The sequence below is a fragment of the Lissotriton vulgaris genome, chromosome 2_1 (genome assembly GCF_964263255.1).
Source record: "Lissotriton vulgaris chromosome 2_1, aLisVul1.2, whole genome shotgun sequence".
In the NCBI taxonomy this organism is placed as follows: domain Eukaryota; kingdom Metazoa; phylum Chordata; class Amphibia; order Caudata; family Salamandridae; genus Lissotriton; species Lissotriton vulgaris.
The window spans coordinates 1,331,928,220-1,331,955,803 of NC_141687.1; the positions used below are offsets into that span (position 1 = coordinate 1,331,928,220).

Consider the following 27,584-nt stretch of genomic DNA (forward strand, 5'->3'; position numbering starts at 1 on the left):
GCCTGTCCGTCAATGCCGGACCAGACACGGGGGCGTTCCCGAGATTCTTTGGCTTTTGACGACGTCACGCGACGCTGGGAACGCCCCCGAATCTGTCCCGGCATTGAGCCGGCACCCTTTCCTGCTTGCGTGAGTGCTTTGCCGTCCGTGTCCCCTCCCGCCCCCCGTAGAGTCCGTAGCTCCCTGCTCCGGCAGGCTCCCTCTCGGCGCTTCTCGCTCTGCGCGCTCCTCTGCCCTGTAACCTCCCACCTCCCTGCACTCTCACTCCCAGCTCGCCTCCATCCAGTCTCCCTCCTCCCTCTACCCTCCCGTCCCCAGCAGTCTCTCTCCGATCTACCCATTCCTCTCCAACCTGCCGCTCTCCACTCGCTCCCAGCTCTCCGCCCTCTCCCTCTCTCTGCCTTCCGTCTCCCCTCCCGTCCCCTGCAGTCTCCGCCGGCCTCCAGTCTCCTCCTCCCCGCAGCGCCCCCCGCGCTCCCGTCAGCCGGATGGTTGTCTCCGGGGCCGGCGGAGGCGGGCCCGGCATGTTCCAGGGATGATGCTGGGCTCCGGGCAGGCTCCGGACAGCAGCAGGTTCCCGCTGCATCACCTGGTCTGGAGGAACCGACCCCTGGAGCTGGAGAAGGAGCTCAGCGCGCGGCAGGTGGGTGAGCGCGAGGGGAGGGCGGGGCGCGGCCACAAGGCATGGGGGGGGAGGAGGGGGGGGTACTTGGGAGGGTGAGTGAAAGCAAAACTGGTGGGGGTAAAGGGATCAGAGGGTACAAGGAAAACTAGGGTGAGGGTTGAGGCGTGTGTGTGGAGAGCACAGGTGTACACGGCATGGGCAGGAGGAGGGCTGGGGGGCAGAGCCCGGAAAATAAACTCAAGGGGTGAATACGCTGCCGGTGCTTCCGTGCCCATGGGTGGCGGTGAGGACGTGGGCAGCAAAGGCACGAACTGGGTGAGGCAGAGGCTGCAGCGGTTCCAAAGACATGTCTTGGTGCACATCCGGGCTGGGTACACGGGGAACTAGGTAGTCACCCAGAGCAGAGTGACTGGTGTTAGAGCTGTTCTGGATTAGGGGCTAGGTTCCCTGGGGCTGAGCGTCTGCTGTAGACCCGGCTAGATGAGAGACTGGGTTACCCAGGTGGGTGTGTCTGGCTAGATGAGAGACTGGGTTACCCGGGTGGGTGTGTCTGGCCAGATGAGAGACTAGGTTCATGGGTTCATGTGTGTCTGCTGTATATCTGGCTAAATGAGAGACAGGGTTCCCCGGGTGGGTGTGTCTGGCTAGATGAGAGATTACGGTCATGGGTGCGTGTGTGTCTGCCGTGGCTCTGGAAAGATGAAAGACTAGGTTCCCTGGTAGCTGTGTGTCTGCTGTGGATGTGCCTAGGTGAAAGACTAGGTTCAGAGGTTGTATTCTGGGGGTCTGGCTAGATGAGAGATCAGGTCACGGTTGAGTTTGCTGTAGACCTGGCTAGATGAGGCTTGATTCACGGGTGAGTGTGTTTGCTATCGATCTGGCTAGATGAAAGACTAGGTTTAGAGGTGGTCTTCTGTATATCTGGCTATATGAGAAACTAGGTTTATGGTTGGGTGTCTGCTGTAAATCTGGCTAAATAAGAGACTATTTTTACGGGTGGGTGTGTCTGCTATATATCTGGGTAGACAAATGACTAGGTTTAGAGGTGGTCTTCTGTAGATCTGGCTAGATGAAATAGTAGGTTCATGGTTGGGTGTCCGCTGTAGATCTGGCTAGATGAGAGACTGGGTTCACGGGTGGGTGGGGGTCTGCTGTAGGAATAGTCCATATGGGAAGCGGGGCGCACAGTGAGATGGGTCGTTTGCTGGTGTGCACAAGGCCCTGTGCGCGCTGCTGCTGTGGCGGGGTGTGGGCGTAGAGCAGGGGTGTCTGAGAGACTGTGCGCAGCGGGCTGGGTGGGCGCCTGCCGTGGAGCTGGCCTGTCTGAGCGGCTGAGACCAGTCCCAGGTGCGCTGCTGGAGGTCCGGATGGGTCTGGCATAGATGCGTGTGCGCACAGAGAGCCCTTCGGAGCGCACGTGCGCAGGGGGCGTAGTTCCGCCCGGTACTAAGCACCGGCCACACATCTAACCTAGGATAGGATTTGGTGTTTGAAGGTCTTTGTGTGAGGGCCTGACGGCCGAGCTGTGGCGTGTGGATGTAGACCGTGGAGCAGCTCACACGTGTGCAGCTCGGTGCCTCTGGTGGGTTTGTGCGGGTGTGGCACTGGCGGGGATGATGGCTCGATGCAAAGCAGTGGTGCGCGGGTGTCTGATGACTGCTGGTGTCCGCGGCTCCGCGCATCTTGGGAGGCACTTGCCTGGTTGGTACAGAGTTGGTCGGAGGGCCTGGGTGTGCAGCAGCAGTCTGTGAAGTGACTTACAGAGACGGGCAGTGGGGGTGCTGTGTGCAGACGTGTGTGTGTGTCCATGTGCAGCTGGCCTCGTGTGATCGACCAGCGCAGCCCTGCTCCGTGCGGCAGGGTGTGCGCTCCGCTGCTGTGTGTGTGGCAGGGGTGAGGTCTAGAGGTGCTCTGCATAGCTCAGGGAGTGGGGGTCAGATTGAGGCTTCTTTGTTTGGTGTCTGAGGCAGAGCCGCGCTGTGTTGGGACTCGGTGCACACCTGCTGCACGTGGGCGACAGGCTGCCTGGCACGCTGGTGCACAGCTGGGATGGTTGGGCGAATGGCGTCTGGTGAACAGCATGCTGCCTGCCACGCTGGTGCACAGCTGGGATGGATGGAAGGGTGGGTGTCTGACATAGAACAGTCTGGCACGCGGGGTGAACAGCTGGAGTGAGTGAGTGGGTGTCTGGTGTGGTGTACATCAGGCTGTTTGACTCACAGCTAACCCTGGGGTGGGTGTGTCCCCGGTGTAGAGCCAGCGAGAAGCCGGGTCCACAGCTGGGGTCGTGTGTGTCTAGCTTAGAGCAGTTTGAAAGAGAAGCCGGACGAACAGCTGGGAAGGGTGGGTCTCTAGTGTAGAACAGTTTGAAGGAGAGGTTGGGTGCACACCTAGGGTGGGTGGGTGTCTGGTGTAGAGCGGGTTGTAAGAAAGGCTGGGTGCACAGTTGGGGTGGATGTCTGGTGTGGAACAGTTTGAAGGAGAGGTTGGGTGCACACCTAGGGTGGGTGGGTGTCTGGTGTAGAGCGGGTTGTAAGAAAGGCTGGGTGCACAGTTGGGGTGGATGTCTGGTGTGGAACAGTTTGAAGGAGAGGTTGGGTGCACACCTAGGGTGGGTGGGAGTCTGGTGTAGAGCGGGTTGTAAGAAAGGCTGGGCGCACAGTTGGGGTGGATGTCTGGTGTGGAACAGTTTGAAGGAGAGGTTGGGTGCACACCTAGGGTGGGTGGGTGTCTGGGGTAGAGCGGGTTGTAAGAAAGGCTGGGTGCACAGTTGGGGAGGATGTCTGGCGTAGAACAGTTTGGAAGAGAGGTTGGGTGCAAAGATACGGTGGTTCGTGGTTGGGTGACTGGTGTAGAGCAGTCTTGTTTGACAGGTGTCTAGTGTAGGGCAAGATGGGTGCACAGCGGATGGGGGAGGTCTGTTGTAGTTCTGCCTGTATGAGAGGCTGGGTGCTCAGCACCCTTGCCGTGTAATGCCTTGTACTACATCTGTGTTAGCAGTCGCCTCAGGCTGTTGTTTTTTATGCAGGGGACGGGATTTGATCATGCCCATTACGCCGTATTGCTTTTCAAAGGCAACTGTTGCAGAGCCAAGTGGGCTGTTGAAAATTGTGTTTTCTCCACCTGCCCCTGTTGCCTGCTTGTGCCTCCGTTTTCGTGCCTCCGTTTTCGTGCCCCTGTTGCCTGCTTGTGTCCCTGTTGCCCGCTTGTGCCTCCTTGTGCCCCTGTTGTCTGCTTGTGCCTCTGTGTGCCCCTGTTGCCTGCTTGTGCCTCTGTGTGCCCCTGTTGCCTGCTTGTGCCTCTGTGTGCCCCTGTTGCCTGCTTGTGCCTCTGTGTGCCCCTGCTTGTGCCTCTGTGTGCCCCTGTTGCCTGCTTGTGCCTCTGTGTGCCCCTGTTGCCTGCTTGTGCCTCTGTGTGCCCCTGTTGCCTGCTTGTGCCTCTGTGTGCCCCTGTTGCCTGCTTGTGCCTCTGTGTGCCCCTGTTGCCTGCTTGTGCTCTGCGTGTGCCTCTGTGTGCCCCTGTTGCCTGCTTGTGCCTCTGTGTGCCCCTGTTGCCTGCTTGTGCCTCTGTGTGCCCCTGTTGCCTGCTTGTGCCTCTGTGTGCCCCTGTTGCCTGCTTGTGCCTCTGTGTGCCCCTGTTGCCTGCTTGTGCCTCTGTGTGCCCCTGTTGCCTGCTTGTGCCTCTGTGTGCCCCTGTTGCCTGCTTGTGCTCTGCGTGTGCCTCTGTGTGCCCCTGTTGCCTGCTTGTGCCTCTGTGTGCCCCTGTTGCCTGCTTGTGCCTCTGTGTGCCCCTGTTGCCTGCTTGTGCCTCTGTGTGCCCCTGTTGCCTGCTTGTGCCTCCGTCTGCCCCTGTTGCCTGCTTGTGCCTCCGTCTGCCCCTGTTGCCTGCTTGTGCTGTGTTGGTGTGTGTGGAGGGCTCTGTGTGGCTGTGTGTGTAGGAAGCTTTGTGTGGCTATGTGTGTGGAGGGCTCTGTGTGGCTGTGTGTGTGGGGGGCTCTGTGTGGCTGTGTGTGCGGGGCTCTGTGTGGGGGTGTGTGTGGGGCGGCTCTGTGTGTGAGAGAGAGAGATTTGTTTAAATACCAGGATAATTGCCGGCAGCAGCACCCTTGCCGTGTAATGCCTTGTACTACATCTGTGTTAGCAGTCGCCTCAGGCTGTTGTTTTTTTTTATGCAGGGGACGGGATTTGATCATGCCCATTACGCCGTATTGCTTTTCAAAGGCAACTGTTGCAGAGCCAAGTGGGCTGTTGAAAATTGTGTTTTCTCCACCTGCCCCTGTTGCCTGCTTGTGCCTCCGTTTTCGTGCCCCTGTTGCCTGCTTGTGCCCCTGTTGCCCGCTTGTGCCTGCTTGTGCCCCTGTTGCCCGCTTGTGCCTCCTTGTGCCCCTGTTGCCCGCTTGTGCCTCCTTGTGCCCCTGTTGTCTGCTTGTGCCTCTGTGTGCCCCTGTTGCCTGCTTGTGCCTCTGTGGGCCCCTGTTGCCTGCTTGTGCCTCTGTGGGCCCCTGTTGCCTGCTTGTGCCTCTGTGTGCCCCTGTTGCCTGCTTGTGCCTCCGTCTGCCCCTGTTGCCTGCTTGTGCCTCCGTCTGCCCCTGTTGCCTGCTTGTGCTGTGTTGGTGTGTGTGGAGGGCTCTGTGTGGCTGTGTGTGTAGGAAGCTTTGTGTGGCTGTGTGTGTGGAGGGCTCTGTGTGGCTGTGTGTGTGGGGGGCTCTGTGTGGCTGTGTGTGTGGGGGGCTGTGTGTGCGGGGCTCTGTGTGGGGGTGTGTGTGGGGCGGCTCTGTGTGTGTTTGTGTGTGTCATTTGCGATAGATAAAGCTAGTGGCATTGTAAATGACAATGCCATTTATTTATGTTAAAAAAACATAAATAAAAATAATGTCAAGAGCAATGCCAATAGCTCTAACTTTAACAAAGGCAAAACCATTGCATTGTAAATGCTTGTCTCAGTGCATATTCCAGAATAGTAGATTACATTTTAGCAATGAAAGTGCAAAAGGTAAACATTTTCCATATTTCATGAAACGTTGAGTAAAGCACTGTCTTGTGAAGGAAAGCCACTGCATTGGAAGAAGTGAGGATTCGCTCATAAATGCGATGCATCCCAAAAGACTGTGACCCTCTAGTAGCAATTGAAGCCTACAAACAAGCTCCTGTGCTAGTTTAAATGCAGAGAAAGATTGATCGTGTTGCGTGGTATCTTTCTGGGTGTTAAAGCGAAGGGGCTTGAGAGAACTGCTCCTAATTTACCCCCGTAAAAATATATCTGAAGGTCAAAAAGCCAATCAGTCATTAAGGTTCATCTTCAGTGGCTATATACAGTTGATCCTTCCTTTTCTCTTGGTTTTACCATTTAGTATGCTGGAAATCAACAGTTGGAATATGCGGAATTAGATCTCAAACAGGCCCTTTTATGCAGAAAAAGTGGAAACCTCACATTTTTAGGCAGGTGTGACATATGCTATTTATCCTTTGCAGTGTTTCCTGCTCATTATTAGCTCTTTGGGATGTGTCTGAGGTAACCAACACACCGTGGAAGGCTTTGCTATTTAGTTCATGTGCTGCAGTCTACTAGCCTTGTCCATTTTTAATAATTAGAAAATCATTATTGCTTTACTTCTTTAAAGAAAGCAGACATCAATTTTTAAGCTCTTCATTTTACAATTAATCTTTGGATTCGACTTCAGTATAAAAATGGGCAATCAGTTTAGAGAGTAACATTTTAGCCAAACTCTGTGGGCAATTACAGAAATAAGTTGATGCTGACTTGGTACAGGTGTTGCACATTCCTTTACAGCAATATATTTCTAGTCTTGCTATGGCATATTGTAACAGTCCAACTAGAGTATACAAGTTTGCAGTCGTAAGGAAAATAGCCACCAGATTACGGAAAATAAATTCAATTCCACTTCCTTATGAAATGAGAATGGAATGACAATGTTCGGGATCATATGCTACTGCTTTTGCCTACTTTGTTTATTGACCCTGAATAAATCGAAAAATCAGAGAAGGGGAAATTATTCAGTCAGAACAGACTCCTTCAAATCTAGGTATTTGCAATCAATTCTACTGTTTATATGGGAGAGCAAAATTAGATTTGGGAATGTGCTCCCAGTCTCCTTGTGTGTATTAACCTGGAACATTTCGGAAAGAGTAGAAATGTTTTGGCATTTTAGTAATAACTTTAGTGTTTGAATTCAACATATAGCTTTATGGTTCACTATATGCATTCTATTTCAGTGATGTCCTTGCACTGCCAATCTTCAAACAAGAGGAGCCCCAGCTGTCACCTGATCACAGCAAACTGAGCCCTTTCCAATACGTGCTGTGTTCATCAACTTCACCTGCTGTCAAACTACATGAAGAGACCCTGACCTATCTGAATCAAGGTGAGATGTGTGTGGGGTTGGAATAATCCATCCGATGTGTGAAAGGGTAACCCGTTGTATGCAGTGGAATTCGCTGGTATCAAAATAAACCAAAAGTCAACTGCTTCCTAACTTCTAACAGCTTAATTCAAGAAAGTTCTGAGGTTCGTGTTTGGACAGAAAAGTTTTATCTGGCTGGGGAGATAGCCAGGCAAAATTATTCAACACCTACGTGTGAATGTGTGGTTATTGAACATTTCACTAATAGGTTCCAGCACTGGAGCGCCCTAAAGTTAAGGATTCCCAGGTGAAATGAGGAATAGAAGCTACACCTTTATTTCATTGATGTGTGTGGTAATTCTTTTTTTTTTTTTTTTCTTCTTCTTATTCCCTGTCTAATACCCCCTTCCAAAACACCACCGACCCAGCAATTGCATCTTTCCATATGATCTGGTTAATGCCTGCTTGGTGGATAATCCATCAAATTTGGTGCAAGAGCATGCATGGAAATCCTTTTATTCATGCTGACTAAGATTTTTGTGAATCCCTTTAAGAATTAAAATATAACATATCTGTTTTCCATAGATTTCAGGTTTACTAAGTCTCTTGAAAGTATGCCGCTCTTGGGATCGGAAGCCCCCTGAGTTGTACTGCTTTGAACAACTAAATACATCCCTTTTCAAGTTAGCATGCTGCCTGACTTCCAAGGGAGTAAATGGAAAAAGGCAAGGGATTTATCAGTTAGCATCTTAATAATTTCACATCACTCAAATTTCTTGTCTCAGCTGGAATAAACTGGTGAAACCTTAACCCAGTAGAAGTGTGTTGTATTACTGTTTAGTGCACACAGCTCTCTCCATCTCTTACCTCTACATTTTTGTTAATTTACTCTAAGGCCTCTCACCCTGAAGTAAGTTTTGTCACCAGGCACGGTGATGTGCTGTTTTTCTTGGTATTACACTAGTGATTGTCATCCTTCAGGCCTCGCCGCTTTGCGCTGAATTTACTCAAATCTGCTTGCAACATACCAAGGTAACTGCATTACTCTATTAAAAATACTACCATCTTCGACTAGGTGATGTTTATTACCACAGCTCTGGCTAGTGTGTGAATCAGTCTTAAAGGTGCAAGAGCAATTACTTAATAGCATTTGGCCTAAATGACAGAATAAGAGATCGAAACAAAACAAACCCCATAAACCAGCAATTACTAGGCTTCATGTCAGAGGTAAACTATTGAAAGAGTGCACACTGATGCTAGCATAGTAAAAGGACCACTTGAGGCCCAGTCACAAAATCTAATGGGTATGCAGTTGGAGACTATGTAAACATCCATGAACTAAGCAAATACAAGTAGATGATGGACAGAGCGCTGAAACTTTTCAGACACTCCCCTCCAGTCACAGATCTGGGTTGAATCCATAATCCTTCTTTAGTTCACTTCGCCACCCCAGTTCAGACCCAGCTAAATGCAAATCAGTCTTGACCCTGTGCCTCATGGGAACAGTCCAGCCCAAACTGCCAAGCCAGGCCTTCTCTGGACTGGTAACATCCCTCATGAGCCAGGCTATTTTGAATACAGTGGCGAAGTGAGCAAGGGACCCACATCAGGGCATACCCTGCCAACTTAGGGCAAACACAAGGAGATGATGGATGGAGTGCTGAAACTTTTCAGACACTTAACCCCAGTCACAGATCTGGGTTGAATCCATCATCGTTCTTTAGCTCACTTCGCTACCCCAGTTCAGATCCAGCTAAGGAAGGTCAAGCCTCATTTGCATACGGCTGGGTCTGACCTGGGGTGAGCTAAAGAATGACATTGAATTCAACCCAGCTCTGTGACTGGGGTGAGTGTCTGAAAGGTTTCAGCGCTCCGAGCATCATCTCCTTGTGTTTGCAACATCCATGAACTGCCACACCATTTATGGACTACCCAGCCATGCAATGCTTAACTATGAAAAACTTAAAAGGGAATGAATCAATGGTTTGAATTAAAGCCCAATCTCTGCGCACTTTTGTAATTTTTTTATGAATTGATGACATGATCTTCTTTGAAGTCTAACGCATTCTGTAGCCAGACTTAAGACAAAAATGTACAATCCTACCGTTTAGTGAAGGATGAACTTGCACAGTAAAATTTGGTCTGATAGCTAATCTACTCTGGCTAAATCTTTTTAGGCAGAGCAGTAATGAATTGTAAAACATCCACTGTTTATTCAGTGTAACTTGAGTTTCTTTCTTTTGTTAGTCCTTACCAAGCCCTACCATTCTTTGTTGCCAAGTTTGGCAATTGGCAGAACCTATTTTAAGTCTTTTTTTTTTTTTTTTTATCTAGGATTAGGTGGATCTAGTAAGAATGTCACAACATTCAGTGCATTGTGCTTGTACTCTTTTACTGATCACCATTTGCATCCAATTAATTTCTGTATGATAGAACAAATTGATCGTTTAGGGCCATATGTATCATCATGACCATTTGCGATTTCTAAATAGCAATTTTTAAGGAATCGCTATTTAGAAATCGCAAAATGGTATGTATGTAGGAAATCACTTCTTTTTAGCGATTCCTTAACATTCCTAAATTGCTAATCGCAAATTTCCCATTCATTTCTATGGGCCAGGAGGCCCATAGGAATGAAGGGGAAATTTGCGATTAGCAATTTGCTAATCGCAATTTAGGAATATTTTCAAGGGTGCAGGGGTGTCACAAGAACACCCTGCTGCACCCCTGAAAATGACATGTGTGGGCATATGGCGCACATACATGCCCTTAGGGCATGTATGAGCGTCATATGGCACCTTTGGATTTTGAATAAATTGCTTTTGTAAAAGAATTCGCAACTTACCACCAACTAGAAGTTGGTGGTAATTTGCGAATCCTTATGGGCATTTTTGAATTAATTTTCCTTTGTGCGATTATCAATTTGCGATTCCTTAAGTGCAATCGCAAAATAAGGAATGGCAAATTTTGCGACTCCTTATTTTGCTGCCAAAATGTTTCATACATACCATTTAGAAAATTAGCAATGCGAATTTCGGCCTTTGCGAATGCTAATTTGCTTGATACATATGGCCCTTAGTGTCTTAATTATAACAATACATGATTTCACGAGTGTCCCCCGCCAATTCCTATATATGATATATTCTTCTCCCCACCCCCTGGACCTGGCCTACAGGGGTGGGGCATATAAATAAAATGCGAATACATCGCTTGTGCGTGGCTTTTTTTTGTGTTTTTTTTTTGTTTTGTTTTGTTTTAGGGGATTTTGACCTGGCCCTGAGTCCCCAAGATGGCTGCCACCACTTCCTGGTTGAAGTGATGACAGACAATTAGATCTCTGCTTGAGATCTGTCGGTTCTGCAGATCCTCTGCGACAAATAGATATACATAAATCAAATTTCAAAAAACAGATCTTTCGGAACCAAGATATACCTTTCTGCCAAATTTGGTGTAATACTGTTCAGCCGTTTGGGCTCTAGTCTTGTTTAAAATCATATGGGTAAATTGCATCAGGAAAGCGTGTTTTTGGACACGTTTTCTCGCCCACGCTTGATGAATTACCGCAAAACTTTCCAAACAGCAGCTGAAGTGAGTGGCAAGCGTGTTTTAATAATTTTGTGTCCAATGGCTCCAAAGCTATTAGCAAATCAAACACTTTTTCAATGGAAATTTTTCTAGCCCTTATTAGAACTACCTACTGGCTACCAGGTGTTTGCAATTTTTTGTAGATGTGCTCATGTTGTTTTCTTGTATATCAAGGTAACCTTTGTTGCAGCATAATTTACACTGTGTAATCTTCCTATAGACCAAGCCCCAACAACTTTTTGTTAACCTACAAATGGGCACTTTAAAAAAAATTTGGATTTGGGCCAGTCAATTCTCCTATTCACCAAAAGAATACATGTAGAAGTAGACTGCTTTAAAAGCTTATATTTTTCTAAAGTACTTTGCCTTTTCACTTTACGATTTTAGAAATTCAAATCTAAGGTTTTGGTAGTCCAATGTGCATAATAAGTTGTGCAGGGATTTCATTGACTTTATCTCAGACTTTACCAAGCGCCGGGACACCCCCGTTGGGGGTAGCCGTGCGCTTAACAAATGTCAATAAATAAAAAAAATCTTTGTATAGTATTTTTCTTCCAAATTTAGAATATCCTTTTTACCGTGGGGTGGGGTGGAGCAGAAGGAGTTAATCTTATGAATGAGCAATCTGAATGATTTTTATTAATTGGGGATTGGTGGAATGCAAGTTTTTTTATTAATTGGGGGATTGGTGGAATGCAAGTTTTTTTATTAATTGGGGGATTGGTGGAATGCAAGTTATGTCTCACGGAAAGTTCCAGAGGGATTCGAAAATGTTGTGATTTTCAATTTCTGAAGTGGTTTAAAGCCCGTTCATACCAGCGCGTTTCACAGCTTAGTCTGTTCATGAATCTCTGCTTTGTCACCATTCAATTCCAGGTACTCAGTTAGCACAGCAGCCATGGTGCTGCAATAGGAAGTTGTTTTTTATTATGCTAACTGGTGGCTGTATTCGTTTGCTATGGTATCCTTGAAACACTTGCCACCTAAATGAATGGCCATCCTTCCAAACTGCTTGTACATCAGGTGGTTAACTCATTCCCATGCAGTTTTATTTGTATTTTTCCAAACAGTCAGCCTAAACTGTTGTCAAACTACTAGGATCATCCCACCTTTATGCTATCTCCAAAAACATTTTAAGCACGCTTAAACAAGTATATGCTCCTTATTTTTGTTCTTTAGGTTTCGCCTAGCGGAAGCTGCGCTCTGCGCAGCTTTTCCGCGCAGGCGAAATCCTGTTGAGAACCGTAGTGTGGCTTTCGTTCGGCCCTCGTCCTTGATTGGCTGGCTCCGTAAACGGAGCCTTGCCATTGGACGAGGGGCCTGTCCGTCAATGCCGGACCAGACACGGGGGCGTTCCCGACATTCTTTGGCTTTTGCCGACGTCACGCGACGCCGGGAACGCCCCCGTGTCTGGTCCGGCATTGCCGGCACCTCCCTTGCTCCCCCTCCCGCTTGTTTCCTGGTGTGGGAAATTAAACAAAGGTTTCTTTCTTCATACTGAAGCATCAGTGTGTTCCTGCAAATACTGACCTCGGTGGAAATGACAATGTTCCTTTAAGACGGCCTCCCACCATGAGGCAGCCTCGGCAGCGGCGAGGTGCGCCCTGTCTGCCTTGATGTCACGACAGGCAGAGGCCACCCCTTCGGAGCTCGCGGAGGCGGGCGTGCTGTTTCAGGAAGTGACTCGCTTTCACTTCGCTCGCAGCGGCTCTTCGAGACTTCAGGAAAAGAAAGTTGGGCAGAGCTGCAAGCTGGTCCGGCTGCTTCCGAAGGCAGGACCATGGGGTAAGCTCACGCGCTTGGCGTGCCTCTTTCAGCCCTGCTGTTCCACATGGGCCCGTCTCTAATAGAGCATCGTGTCTCAAGTAGGCAAAGGCTTGCATTATACGTTCTTTGTCAGACCTAAGAACATTCGTAACCTAAGACCACTCGCTCTTGTTCCCAGTAGGTTGGAAGGGCTTTCCAAGTGCAGGCGGCTCTCTGTCTGTCCCAAGGACAGAGGGCAGTGACCTGGCTCGTTGCTGCCCTATGTCCCGGGTTAAGTGCTGTTTGCTTGTTGGGAGCTGGCTTCCTCTCTCCAGATGTTTCTCTTGCTGCTGCGTCGAGAGCGCTGTACAAGTGCAGACTAGCACACATCTACAGTTCAAGCTTTCACAGGGGCAGCAGCAGGGTTTCTTGTAAGACAGCACCAGCAGTAACTTGTACACAGGATAGTACAACAGACTTATCTTCTGACACCCTACAGGGAAAAACCATGTGTAGTATTTACACCCTGCAGCGGCAGTGTTAGTAACACACATTGCTTACGATGGACAGGCAGGCACTTCTATAATTTGAGAGTACCAGCACTTTTCAGAAGAGGTGATGCACGTATATTACTAGTATAACGGCACTTTTTTGGTAGCATACGGGTGTTCTAGGATAGAGAGGGCCGGCAGTTTTACATTTTAATTTCAGTGATTGTGTGTTCACGTAGGCGAATAGGAGGCTCGCGTTTTCGGGGCTGTGTGGCGAATTTTAATGGTTGTAGCTTGTAATGAGCCAATTGTGAGTTCCAAAAAATTCAAGTGCCCCAAATTTGGTACCACATAGGGTATTCTGGACACCTCTGTGAAGCCATGCAGCAAGTACACCTTTGTTTTAGCAAAAATACTTGGAATGCATGAGCGCAGGCGTCCATATTGAATTCCTGCAGATTATTCCACCCCTCTACTTGTGCAGCCAAGGCAGTACCGGTTAGGACCAGTTGTGACTTTGGTTTACTGGGAACCGCATTGACCCCACCATGTTCTACCAGGCTCACCAGGTTCTGACAGCCACTCAGTGGCGATGTGCCTTTTTCTAAAACCATCTTTCTAGACCATTTTCGACGCTGCAGGCAATACAAACTTTGGTTAACGACTCTGGAGGCCATTCCCAGATGTTGGCGAAAAAACAGCTGATTGAAAGTGAGACCTGCTTTGTCTAACGTGATGTGTCTGTGTTATAAAGAGCAGAGCTGTGAGGCGGCACCAGTTTGTTGCGTGGTGCTTTGTGCTGGATAAGCTGGTCTTGAAAATCACTGTCCGTATAACTGAGGCACAAACTGTTCCATCAGTAATCTTGCATTAGAGATTGCTACAGAGTGCAGTCTACAGGGCGGGCCTCGCATGCTATTCTGTCCAGCCCCCTGGGGTGTCTACAAACAGCAGGTGTAAACTTTTGTCTACTGCTTGTGCAGTGCATGCATCACGAAACTGCATTGTGTTTTGATGTCCCCATGGTGGCCAGAGGTTTCTGGCAGAATCGCCATTGCTGCTCTTTTTAAGGAGTGGATCAGATTTAGCGTTGCAGAAACACACCCGATACCCTCAAAGCCCCCCCTTTGAGAAAAGCACATAAGCTCAGTTTCTGGAAGACTGCCTTGAAGCTCCTGTTGTAAGTGGCGGATATAAGTAGCCTCTTTGTTGACATCGACTGAGATTGTCCCAGAGTTGGTAGGGAAGTTCGGCTCAGCTGACACAAATCCAGGGGTCAGAAGGTCCAGGAGTGAGTCCAGAGAAGGCCTGGCATAGGACATTCTTGAGTTTCCTTTTGAGCTTAGAACAATCTTTTTTTGTTGTCTACAAATCCGGTTCAAACTGTTCCAAATGTTGTGGATCACATGTTCTCAGAGTTTTTCCATTGGCATCCGTTTTGTGGAAGGACATGGGAGTGATCTGTTGTCAGATGCTGATCTCGGGTTGCCAAAAAGGCTGTCATTTTGGAATAGTGACTGCTTGCCTTTGACACTGTACAGAGCTGTGCTGCCTTTTGGTTAGGTTCTCGCCATACAGAATCCACATATACACACACACACACACACACACACACACACACACACGTACACACACACGTACACACACACACACACGTACACACACACACGTACACACGTACACACACACACGTACACACACACACACACACACACACACACACACACACACGTACACACACACACACACGTACACACACACACACACACACACACACACACACACATATATATATATGAACACAAAACTCCCTCCAAAGGAACGAGGCAGAGACCCAGGAGGATACAGTTGGAAGCAACTTTAATGAAAAAACTGGCGAATGCATTTCGGCAGACCACTGCCTTCCTCAGCGCCCAAAGCGTCCCAACTGTGCATTCACAGCATAGTGGTGAGTTCAACCCCCATGTCTAAATTACAATTCCTGCTTGTGACCCTTTTGCCTGCTTGTGCTTGTTTTCCTGACCCTGTTGCCTGCTTGTGCCTCCGTGTGCCCCTGTTGCCTGCTTGTGCCTCCGTGTGCCCCTGTCGCCTGTTTGTGCCTCAGTTTTCGTGCCCCTGTTGCCTGCTTGTGCGCCCCTGTTGCCTGCTTGTGCCTCCGTGTGCCCCTGTTGCCTGCTTGTGCCTCCGTGTGCCCCTGTCGCCTGCTTGTGCCTCAGTTTTCGTGCCCCTGTTGCCTGCTTGTGCGCCCCTGTTGCCTGCTTGTGCCTCCGTGTGCCCCTGTTGCCTGCTTGTGCCTCCGTGTGCCCTTGTTGCCTGCTTGTGCCCCTGTTGCCTGCTTGTGCCCCTGTTGCCTGCTTGTGCCTCCGTGTGCCCCTGTTGCCTGCTTGTGCCTCAGTGTGCCCCTGTTGCCTGCTTGTGCGTCCGTGTGCCCCTGTTGCCTGCTTGTGCCTCAGTGTGCCCCTGTTGCCTGCTTGTGCCATGTGGGTGTGTGTGGAGGGCTCTGTGTGGCTGTGTGTGTGGGGAGGTTTGTGTGGCTGTGTGTGTGGGGAGCTTTGTGTGGCTGTGTGTGTGGGGAGCTTTGTGTGGCTGTGTGTGTGGGGAGCTTTGTGCGGCTGTGTGTGTGGGGAGCTTTGTGCGGCTGTGTGTGTGGGGAGCTTTGTGTGGCTGTGTGTGTGGGGGGGGCTCTGTGTGTGTCATTTGCGAGAGATAAAGCTAGTGGCATTGTAAATGACAATGCCATTTATTTATGTTAAAAAATACATAAATAAAAATAATGTCAAGAGCAATGCCAATAGCTCTAACTTTAACAAAGGCGAAACCATTGCATTGTAAATGCTTGTTATATTATTGGCGCAACTGTTTGACTATGCACCTTGTACCGACACTACCTCACCTGTGACCTACCTCTTGTTTTTGACCTACCTATGTAACTACGCACCTTGTACCTAACTACCTCAACTATTACTTTGTATTACTCTATCACCCCAGTGTCCTTGTAAAGCGCTCTGATATCTGTAAAGATCTTGTTCGCGCTATATAAAACTTTCAAAATAAATAAATAAATAAATAAGATGTCGTCATTTCTTAGCATGTGAACTGCAGCATAACACGAAAAATCCTTTCTAGAATTATTACATTTGACTTTTTTAATTTCTTTTTTTGGGGGATTAAGCCAAATGTCATGGAAGTGGCAGAGAGCTTTATACCGTGTATACATGTTGGCTCCCATTACCTCTATGCCCTCCACAGGTATCTTGTTACAGTTAGAATATTCTCACTGTGCAGTGTTATACCCATCGGAACACGCCCTTCTGCTTGATATTTCAATGCACACATGGTGAGCAGTTCAGGCACGGTAACTCCGAGAGGCTTGTATTTGTAGATATACATATTCAACGTCTCAAGCATTGTTGTGCGAGTACCACTAGATGTCTAATAGGAAGTACATAAGCGGCCTTTAAAAAAGGGCAAGTGGGACAAGTTCCACAAGTCTGGCTGCAAGTGCATGCAAAAAGCCAGCACTACTGACTGCTGTGTTCATGAGTACATTTAATTCATGAAGGGTTGAGATGTATTGAAGCAGTTGCTCTCAAGTCACCTGTCACACCATGGTCCAAGATGGGAGTTCATATTTTTATTTAGGTTATTGTAAATCGATTTGACCTTGTGCCACACACTGGTATGGAGGATGTATGCAAAAATATTGCAACACCACTATCCAGGCCTTTCTAACAAGTTAGGCATATACCTGGTACAATCACAATACATGAATAGGGTTTTACCAGTGGTGCATTTGCACATCCTTCCAGTTACTGACCGAATATTGGGGCTGGTGCTCGTTGACATATTTTCCCTGTTGCAAACTAAGATTTAGAGCAGTTTGCCTACACGACTTGACCCGTGGTGCATTTGCACATCCTTCCAGTTACTGACCGAATATTGGGGCTGGTGCTCGTTGACATATTTTCCCTGTTGCAAACTAAGATTTAGAGCAGTTTGCCTACACGACTTGACCCAGGGTTTGCAATACCTAAATGGTGCAAACTGAGGAGCGTTTTTATGGAAATTGTGACACAGCAAGTCACCTTGCTGTGGTGCCTTGTGACTTGAGAAAAGTGTAGGAATGCACCATATTCATCCAATATGTCTCATTCCTATCCTCTTCCATTGCACTGGTGCAGTTTTGGCAGCCTAGCGCCAACGCAGGGACACGTGCATCATGTTGCAGTGGTGCTTGTGTTTTAGGGAGGATTGTTTTTGTGCAGGAAGTGGCAACTTCCCGCACAAAAAGAATCCTGAAGCTAAATGCAGCACATAGAGGAAAATACGAAGAGAAATAAAGCTTTCTTGTTACTCCTTCCCAAGGAAGCCAAAAGATTTTGGCATATTCCCAGGTTTGCAAGTCCTTGTAAATCTGGGAATGTGTCAAAATCCATGGGAGCTTACCCAGAACAGAGTAAGAGATTTGCACTGTGTTGCCTTACTCCAGATGTATGAAGCCACTAGAAGTGGCTTTGTGTGGCTTTCTAAATCTTTCGAGATTTACACCATTGCGTGGTGCAAGCATGACACAAACCACATAAATATGCCCCATGATGCTTAATTTGTCTGTCAGAACCTCAGTTTAGGCCGAAGCAGGAGTTTACATCCAAATTGACAATTGTAGATCACTTGAACTGAGAGCTTTTAAGTTCTAAATGATAAGTTACACTTGTCTGCCAGTGTCCCATGCGCTCATGGGGTTTGATTGGTCTGTATTATTATTTTTAGGTCTCACCGACGCAGCGTGCATGCGTTGCATAGGAGGACCTTTAGCCGTCGCTCTGCTCTTTTTGGAAGAACACACTTATGCTTGTGGTTTGATTGGTCTGTATTATTATTTTTAGGTCTCACCGACGCAGCGTGCATGCTTTGTATAGGAGGACCTTTAGCCGTCGCTCTGCTCTTTTTGGAAGAACACACTTATGCTTGTGGCGGCATCCACCTTGCAGGAGCGAGCAGGGGCACGCCACAAGCACGAGTGCAGTGCTTGAAAATTAGCAGATTGCGCACGCACCACTCCCGGGCTCACCTCCTGCTCCCCCTCTCTCTCACGCAGATAAGCAGAAGAAAAGCAATTCTAAATAGAGCGGTTTTTAAATGCTCATATCTGCCTCTGAAACCGACCTTGGTTTGCAGTGTATAGTTTATTAATGTTTCCACATCAGAAACATGTCAAAGGTTTCGCTGTTTCACCAAATCTTTTATTTCATTACTGACAGAAGAATCATAACTTGAACACACTTCAGTTTAAATCTGTTGGGACTCTGCTGTTCCATGAAATCTCCTAGATTCAGAGTTTTGTGACTGCATGCATTTAACGTCTTGTGACAGATGACATTGACATAGACTCCATGTGGTGTAAATTAAGTTAATTCAGGCTGCTGACTGGCGCACACGGGAGCTGAGAAATACAACCAGGTTTCAAGAGACAAGTCAGTACACAAGATGTCAGAGCGCACACACACCTGAACAAACTGGGCGTCTAGATAAAAGGAGCTTAAAAGGACTGAACACCGGAGCCACACTTGTTTCTTTTCTTTGTGAGCCACTCTCACTGCAGGCACAGCGTGTTTTCTTTTCATTAAAGGAGCATTGCGCTTTAATGTGCTTTACATTTTATTGTATCTAATATTCAGCCTCTTTCTGCTCTCCCGTGTGCCCCCTTCGGGATACTCTTCTCTGTCCGCATTCTGCTTGCACCCTCCTACCCAATAGTCGTCCATGTCCACCACCACCACCATGTCCACCACCACCACCATGTCCACCTCCACCACCACGTCCTCCACCACCACCACGTCCACATCCACCACCACCACCGGTAACGTGTCACTGGAGGGCAGGGGTAATAGGAGTGTACATACACATGGGACATTTAAGGATGCATTGGGTGCAAGAAGACTGGAATAGGGGCTAGAAGTATTGCACCAGACCCAAGATACATTTTGAAGAGGCACAATGTCACAGGGGCTCCTGTAAAAGCATCTCTACCTCACAGTGGCATACCTGCACGAGCCACTCACTCAAAATAAGCATTGGCATAGCCAATAGGTCTCGCCTTTGGGACCATATGTGTTTAGCCATGCAACACTTGATGTTGTTGCACCAAGGATACTGTGCTGGATAACTAAACACTTATAAGGTACCAAAGGCGAGACCTATTGGCTATGCCAATGCTTGTTTTATTTTGATTTTATAGAATTTTACTCTTGAATCAGTCTGCAATCCAGCATGTACAGGTTTTTATAATTTCTTACTACTTGAGTTCAGACTATACATAGGCTATGATAACATTCATACATCACTTCCCAATGCTTTAACGCATAATGTGTTGCATCAAAACTTTTTGTTATGCATTATGCAGATTCAGCACTTGTTTCCTTGGTCTAGGTGATGCATCCTATATCAAGTTGGAGTAGAGGAATGGTCTTTATCACCTCCTGCTAGCCTGTTTGCCCCAGCCTCTGTGCCTTTTATTTGGTCTTATTCTAGTGACCGCTTTAAGGTTTGTTAGATTAACAAGGGCATGATTAAGAGTATGGACCGCTGAACCCATGGTGGAGGTGCAGTGACGGTCGGTGACCACCGCACCAGTGATCCGACCGCCGTATTACAAGTATGGTGGTTGTACTGTTTTGGGACCATTGCAGCGGACAGGAATCTGTGATCCTTGGTGGTGGTGCAGCAATATGAGGCCGCAATATGCTTGGTCCAACCGCTGCAGCCCAGCCAAGCATATTGCAAGTTTCCTCATGGCAGTGTCCGCACCATGAAACTGCTGCCGGTGAGGAAACTAAAGGGGCCCTGCAGCCTCCCCTGTTGCGTCTGGCTATTAGGATTCATGCAGAGGGGGGCATGTGGTGCTCTCCGTCTGCATGCACACCGATTTCCTGCATAACATGAGCTTAAGTCTATGCGGTGCAAGAACTTGCTTTGGTGTTCCCATTGTGGTGCGTTGGGAACACCAAAGGACTGCCAGCCAGACTACTAGAATACTCGTAATCTGTCCATCAAGTTTGGCAGGGTGGGGGCATGTTGCCCTGCTCCGGCACGGCCAACTCCTAATCAGGCACGAAGTGTTTGCATTTACATTTGGTTTAACCAATGTACTGGTTTGACACTGTAGAAACAGTCATGTGAATTCAGATCCAAGGGCATCAATATTTTTTAGGTCTGGCTTGCTACTGCAGCAGAGTGTGACCTATTGCCAATTCTTCTAGGTATACAAGGTGAACTTTGGGTCTGCGCCACGCACTTCATTTATAGAATTGGTGGTTATAATCAGGCACAAAGTGTTTGCATTTACATTTGGTTTAACCAATGTACTGGTTTGACACGGTAGAAACAGTCATGTGAATTCAGATCCAAGGGCATCAATATTTTTTAGGTCTGGCTTGCTATTGCAGCAGAGTGTGAACCATTAACAATTCTTCAAGGTATACAAGGTGAACTTTGGGTCTGCGCCATGCATTTCATTTAAAGAATTGGTGGTTAAAGAGCATTATTCCTTTACTTGGAGTACCTATGAAGATGTAATGCTACCAGTTACTATTAGGGAATGAGTAAAGGTGTCTTAACCACCTATGCTACATTCTTCTGACTGTCTTTGAATGACTAGTAACTGAGGCTGCTCCGGGTGCGCTCCATAGATATTTAGTATTCGCTAGCTTCCTCCAGTAGGCTTGGTCACTTTATGTGCAAGCAGTGGCGGCCGGCGCTGAGCCGGGGCGGGGGGATGAAGGGAAGTGGCCGTTAATTTTTGTTTTTTAAATTACCTTCTCGCCTCATCTCTTCTCATAGTCCCTCACCCTGGCCGGAACATGAAGCCCACCCAGGCTCCCTATAACCAGTCCCCACGTTGTAATTAGTCGGAGCGCTGCGGTTTGTCGCTTAGACAGGCAAAGGGAGCCTGTGTATTTTCTCCATCCAGGCTGCAATACAGCCTGGTTGGAGAAAATGCAACGTGTGCTTAAATGTTTGGCCGGTCCGGGCAGGCCGGCCAAACATTCACACTTACTTGTAGTGTCCACTGCTCGCTCCCCCGCTCATAGAGTAGAGCAGGCCCGCACAACTTCAGCACTAACAAATAACTTAATAATAACGTTGAGTTCATATCCTTTTATTTTTCCTTTATTTCACCGCTAAAAAGCAGTAGGCGGCACTCCTCTGCCTTAGCAGAGGAGCCGCCACTGCATACGAGTTCTGCTTCTGTGTGATTATTTTTTTTCCAAACGCTTTTTCTATTTGTACCTAGGGTAAGTAGCAGCATGCAAATGAAAGAGTGGCTTTTAGCATTTCTGGGACCAAAAGTTGAAGTTATAACCTCAGACTAATCACACAGTTGCAGGCAATACTGTGCATAACACGACAGAGTAAAACCAGCACGACTGTCTGGGCACAAACTGAAAGGGAGGTTTTAGGGCTAAAGGTATTCAGTCCCATTTTACCATTTTACTTTCATGTTGGAGGAGATTGCAGATAATCAATACTTGCGTAACTCATTGAAACTTTTGTGTTTTGCCCAAATGTGAAATATTTAATTTGGGAATAGGTAGTACCCGTAGGTGTCTGTACTTGTCTTGTAGAAGGTATGTATTCCAGGTCGGCATATACAGCGGTTAGTTAACCACTCTGATCATTTTGTTTGCTGTTTTTTCATTTTGTTTATATTCTTGTTTGATCATTTTCTATTGTACTTGCGAAATTAACTAGTTTTAACACTTTAGGTTTGTAAAATGAGCATATTGTGCATGTTGGAAACAGAGTTACTTAATGGGGACTAAGTGTGCTTGTCAAATGCATGTATTTTACTCGTTGCACCATGTTTCGAAGCTGAATGATGGCCCTTGCTTCGTGTTCCAGTTCCATGAATTGATGGAATGGTGCATCACAATTTCAAGGTCTTACAATTCTATATAATTTGCAAGAGCAGATATGATGTGTATGTGTTTCATATATTTTTTCTTAATTTGAACTTTAAAGGGCCTATTACGATGTCGGGCGAACGGAAACTGGACCGACCAACCTCCGGTCAGGGATCCTGACTGCCTAATCATGATGTGATCGCACATGGTGCAGTCACATCCCCATATTTCCCTATGGGAGCATGTGTTGCTGCTGTAAACCGGCCGTAGTTTTTTTTGGAAAAAGGAGCGTGCACACTGGGTTATGTGTACTAATAATTCATGAGTAACTTAGACAAGCATGTTATAATAAATCATTCTCCACCCATGGAATTCTGATCAAGGTAATTTATTTTTTGTATATATTTGATATTTAGTCTTTGTTGTTTTGTTTGATTTTTATCCTTTTTTTCCCTTTTTTTCCTTATATATATATATATATACTCTTACTTATTTTGTTACAAAAAACATTTTTACATACAAAACATTAGGATGGTTTCACATTAAAACTATTTTTCTTAAAACAACATCATCACTATTTGAGACTTAATATAAGTGCAGAATTAATTCCTTCAACGCGGTTCGGCCGTTCGCCTTCCTCAGGAAATCTGCCTTGTTCTCTGTTATAATAACCGTAGCTTTTTTGTTGGAGCGTCGTGGCTTCTAATAGATTTATTTCTACACTTGTACCCGATTTATCAGGGGACCAGTTCTTTGTTTCTTGAATGATGGTTATCTTTAACTGTGCTTGGCTGTCTGTCCGTCTTCATCCCAAGAAGGCAAAACTGATACTTTTATATCAAAGCCAGTACAAATGATATAAATGTTTTTACCTGCAGATAGTAGAGTTGCTCCTCTACGCTTGTCGCCTCATTCAGGTTAGCCGGTCCTGAAGTCCGGTTAACCAAATTGTCTCTATTTTGATAGTCTGTACTCTAGATAGCCGTAGTTTGTGACCTGAAGCAGATCTTCAAAGTCTTTCACTCTTAATATTATGGCCGACTCCTAGGTTTAACTTCTTAATGACCCCTGCTGTGGCTTCTTTACGTTTTACCATACATCTGATGTATTTTCTGTTGAGCCCTTCGATATGCCTCTGGTTCAGGACCCGAACTAGAGGCCTATCGAAGGGCTCAACAGAAAATACATCCGATGTATGGTAAAACGTGAAGAAGCCACAGCAGGGGTCATTAAGAAGTTAAACCTAGGAGTCGGCCATAATATTAAGAGTGAAAGACTTTGAAGATCTGCTTCAGGTCACAAACTACGGCTATCTAGAGTACAGACTATCAAAATAGAGACAATTTGGTTAACCGGACTTCAGGACCGGCTAACCTGAATGAGGCGACAAGCGTAGAGGAGCAACTCTACTATCTGCAGGTAAAAACATTTATATCATTTGTACTGGCTTTGATATAAAAGTATCAGTTTTGCCTTCTTGGGATGAAGACGGACAGACAGCCAAGCACAGTTAAAGATAACCATCATTCAAGAAACAAAGAACTGGTCCCCTGATAAATCGGGTACAAGTGTAGAAATAAATCTATTAGAAGCCACGACGCTCCAACAAAAAAGCTACGGTTATTATAACAGAGAACAAGGCAGATTTCCTGAGGAAGGCGAACGGCCGAACCGCGTTGAAGGAATTAATTCTGCACTTATATTAAGTCTCAAATAGTGATGATGTTGTTTTAAGAAAAATAGTTTTAATGTGAAACCATCCTAATGTTTTGTATGTAAAAATGTTTTTTGTAACAAAATAAGTAAGAGTATATATAAGGAAAAAAAGGGGAAAAAAAGGATAAAAATCAAACAAAACAACAAAGACTAAATATCAAATATATACAAAAAATTACCTTGATCAGAATTCCATGGGTGGAGAATGATTTATTATAACATGCTTGTCTAAGTTACTCATGAATTATTAGTACACATAACCCGGTGTGCACGCTCCTTTTTCCAAAAAATACTTTACCTTGCTAGGGTTTATCCGATTAGGCAGGGGCCCCATTTTTCCCAGAAAGTAAACCGGCCGTAGTACATGCTCCAATAGGAAAATGTGAGGTTATGTTAATCCCTGCACACTGTGGCACACACCAAGTTGCAGGGATTAACAGGGTAGCACCATATGTGCTCCTTCGGCCCCAGCTGGAGGCCGCAAGGGAAAGTGAGCCTTGCTAGGGGCCCACGAACACGTTTTCAATCCTGCTGGAAACCGTGCATCGTAATCCGGACGGCGTAAACCGCCGTCAATTTGGATTACAGGCTGGCTTCGACTGGCTGACAGGCTCAGCCCGTCGGAAGCCAGCCAGAATGACCAGCCGGTTTCAACTCTGACCGGCTGTATCTTAATCAGCCAGTCCGAATTGGAACAGACTATGTGTCTGAAAGCATCCGACCTGAGTTTGGAGGTTTTTCGACACTCCGTAATCGGTCCCTTAAAATTTGAGGGGCTCTCAAAATGGAAATACTAGTGAAGTTCATATTCAATAGGCTACAGATATTGCATGTGCGTTTTAAAAATTATGGTGGATTAACTCTTTTTTTTTTTTTTCCTTTGACAATATACATTTGAGTAGGTGTGTAGGTATTCCTCAAAGTCCTGCAATCGCAAACTAGTTTGCTCTGGTCTTTCACGGTTTTCACTCATTCTTTGCCCTACCCGTTGGTTTCACCTCTATGCATCTACCTACGACTTTGGCATTCCTTTTAACTTATGTAAAGCTGTAATGTAGCAACTCAGCCCAAACCCGCATTGGAGCGTATGATGTGCTAAACATTGAAAAGAATGCTTTCATGATTAAAGTCAATAGAGGCCGTCTTATGTGGAATAAATGCTGACACTATGCTGCAAGCTCCCACTGCTGCCAGCCCCCAACAGCACTTTGTTCACCTCTCGCTTTGAATTAGGGTCGGAAAGCAACACGTTCAGCGTATTCTTGGCCATTGGATGGCCGTCTTGAGCTTGGACTAGCATTTCAGTAGGAGTTCAATACTGCCTGTCTATGGATTGAAAAAGTTCACTCCGTTAAGTTCATCAGTGAGTTTGCCATAGACTAACTTCAACAAAGGTATACACTTGTTCCAAGAAATCCTTCTTTAAAAGGATTGATCATCCCTGCACTACATTGATTTAGTGAGGTAGATCCAGCGTGCAGTGCAGTTTCTGACTTTACTGCAGGTTAACTATCATTTGTGGCAGGAATGTCAAAGGGATTGCTTTTAGGTAACTACAATGAGCACGAATATTTTGACGAATATACATAGGCAGTATGGTGCTTCGCAGTGGTAGCTACTGCTTTGAACTGTGCCGCAGTTGATTGAGTCCAGTTGGGTCTGAAGTGTTGCTTCACAATCATTGATGGCTAGTAAACAGACGGTTCTAGTAAAAGGTAACTTCAAACATTTTTTCTTGTCTTGTTTTGAACGTTGATAGGAATGTTTTTGAGGCCTTTAGACTAATTTCGAGGTGCAGAATGTTCAAGCTGTCTTAAGTGATCCATTTAGAGGTATACATAGAGCTACCAAATGGACCTTTCATGGGAGGAGCTGATGATGAAAGGATTAGACTTCAGCCTAGGCCTCCAGGTAAAGTGATGCCCCTCGGTACCATCATGCACATCATGTTTTGGTTATTAAGTTTATAAAATCCCCTTTCAAAACCGTCTTGCCATCAGCTTGATTGCATTTTATTTGCATTTGTATACCGTGACCATCCTTTCTGTGGTATCCTAGCTCACTGACTAACATGCCGCTCTTGCGAAAACCATAATTCAGTTATGTCCTATGCTTGTTTGTTTTTTAGGGAGATTAGTAGAGGGTAGGATCCATGTGTATTGCTGAGGTTTGTGTAGATTAGTGTAAAATAGGTTGTGGAAGATCCTGGGAGATCTTTGGGTTGTGTATTGGACGAGGCTGTCTAAAAACGAATGCTTTTTTTCTTGCTTTGGGTGATGAGATGGCTATTGCTCTGCTGAAATAAGGTTAACGGACTGCTGCTAAGACACAGGACAAGTATATTAGTTTGGTACAATGTCAAAAGCATTTTACAAATGTGATGTATGTCTCAATACAAATGCAAGACTATGCGCCATTTTAAGCAACCTGCTAATACTTCTATGTAAATAAAAAATATACCTGTTAGAGAACAAAGTGGGATCTTAAACCCTCTGAGCTAAGTAAATTTGAATTAGTGTCCCTACAACTCTTTGATGCCCAATAGCTATCTATTTATTACATGCAATGTTTGCAGTGTAGGAAACTCATACTTCATACATAAGCTACTGGCAATTTATTTTTTATGCTAAACCTACACCTGCTACACAGATTCAATATTCGTAGCTATGTTGGATAATTTCTGTTAAACCAGAGCAACCCGCTTAGGCTGGGACGGCTAATTTCTCTTCCTCTTTGAAACCTGGAGGAGCGGCCCACAGTCCTTGGCCTGTTAACCACTGGCTCTTCCTTTTACAAGGATTTGGGCTAGGTAGATTTTTCCGCTAACATGTCACCATCAGCACGAGATGTGTCAGACACTTGCAACTTAAGTTACACAGTGCATCAGTTGCTAAAACAGGACACTTGGAATATCGTTGATGAGCCATTGTAAGTTCATTTAAGTCTTGCAGCTACTTAAGACCGTATAGACTGAACTTATTTGCACACGATTGCTATTTTTGGAGGGGTCTTTAATTAATGTTGACACTTCAAGTTAGTGAATGTGTGCAACTGCAACCGATCCATTGTTTGGAATTACAAACTTCTTTAGGATTCAGTACATGGAGTGATAGATGTAGGTGTGTTAATTAGGCTCAGTTACTTTTTAAATATTTACATTTTTTATGTCCCCTTCCATAATTCACAATTATTATATTGTTTAGTTAGCATAATTTTACGCTTCCTCCAATTTAAAATTCATGTACAATCTTCACTTGCAGGAGGCTAGTTAGAGCACTGAATCTCTTGTAGGAGCTGGTGAAACTGGATGTGAACCTTTCTACTAGGTTACTTGCAGTGTGTGCGGAGCTTTCACCTCTCACTTTAAAATCTATATATAAAATGACGAAGAGCAGATATTTTGCATGAAGGGGGACATCACACGTACATTCTTCATGCAGTTAAATGCCTACAAGAATACACATAATCTTTGCCAAAATTAGTTTCGCTTACTCATAATGTTCAGGCAGCTTGAAGAGTTGTTTGTTTGAACAGTCACTTTTTTATTTTGCTAAATTGTGTAATCAATGTTTATCTTTTTAACATGGTCTCCTGAAAATGGTGTTGGTGAAGTGCTATGTAGATATTTCTGCATTACGTTAAAGGGAAGACCATTTTTGGCTATTATGTATTTCCCATCTGATCCAGAAAAAGACCAGAATAGCACGATGCCTAATGTTTAACTATGCTGAGTAAAGTGTCGAAACAAATGACACTTGTCCTTGGTGGCACTCCTGTGGAGACAATGTCTCATGAATAATCAATGTATATGCTATTCCAGAATAAGCAACAACAAAGGTTCTTTAAAGTTCAACGAGGTTTATTTGATTAATCTCAGATTTTACTCATCAAGACTTAATCCAATAGAAGTGTACTTTCATTAATCCGGATTCCAATTCATCCGATTGCAATGAATGTGTCCCTATGCATTTCGGGACTTGTGCCCTTCATCAGGGAGCTCTATTGTACAGGCATGTACAAGAAGTTAGAGGAAGAATAGGTATCTAATGATGTGAATTACATCATGTGCCATAAGTAGTACTTTTACTGTGTTGGTATACAGATGGTTATCAGAAGAAAAAGGAAAAGGTTGTTGGTGTGTGAACCCAGGTGAAAAC

General features: G+C 46.0%; 1 protein-coding gene across 1 annotated transcript in view; it reads left to right on the plus strand.

The window, feature by feature from the left end:
- TFCP2L1 (transcription factor CP2 like 1) overlaps positions 1–27,584 on the plus strand; it is a 126,770-nt gene that overhangs the window by 14,837 nt on the left and 84,349 nt on the right. The window contains exon 2 of the mRNA XM_086957102.1: positions 6,859–7,007. Within this exon, the coding sequence (XP_086813228.1) occupies positions 6,859–7,007 (149 nt within the window). The remainder of the gene's footprint in view (positions 1–6,858; positions 7,008–27,584) is intronic.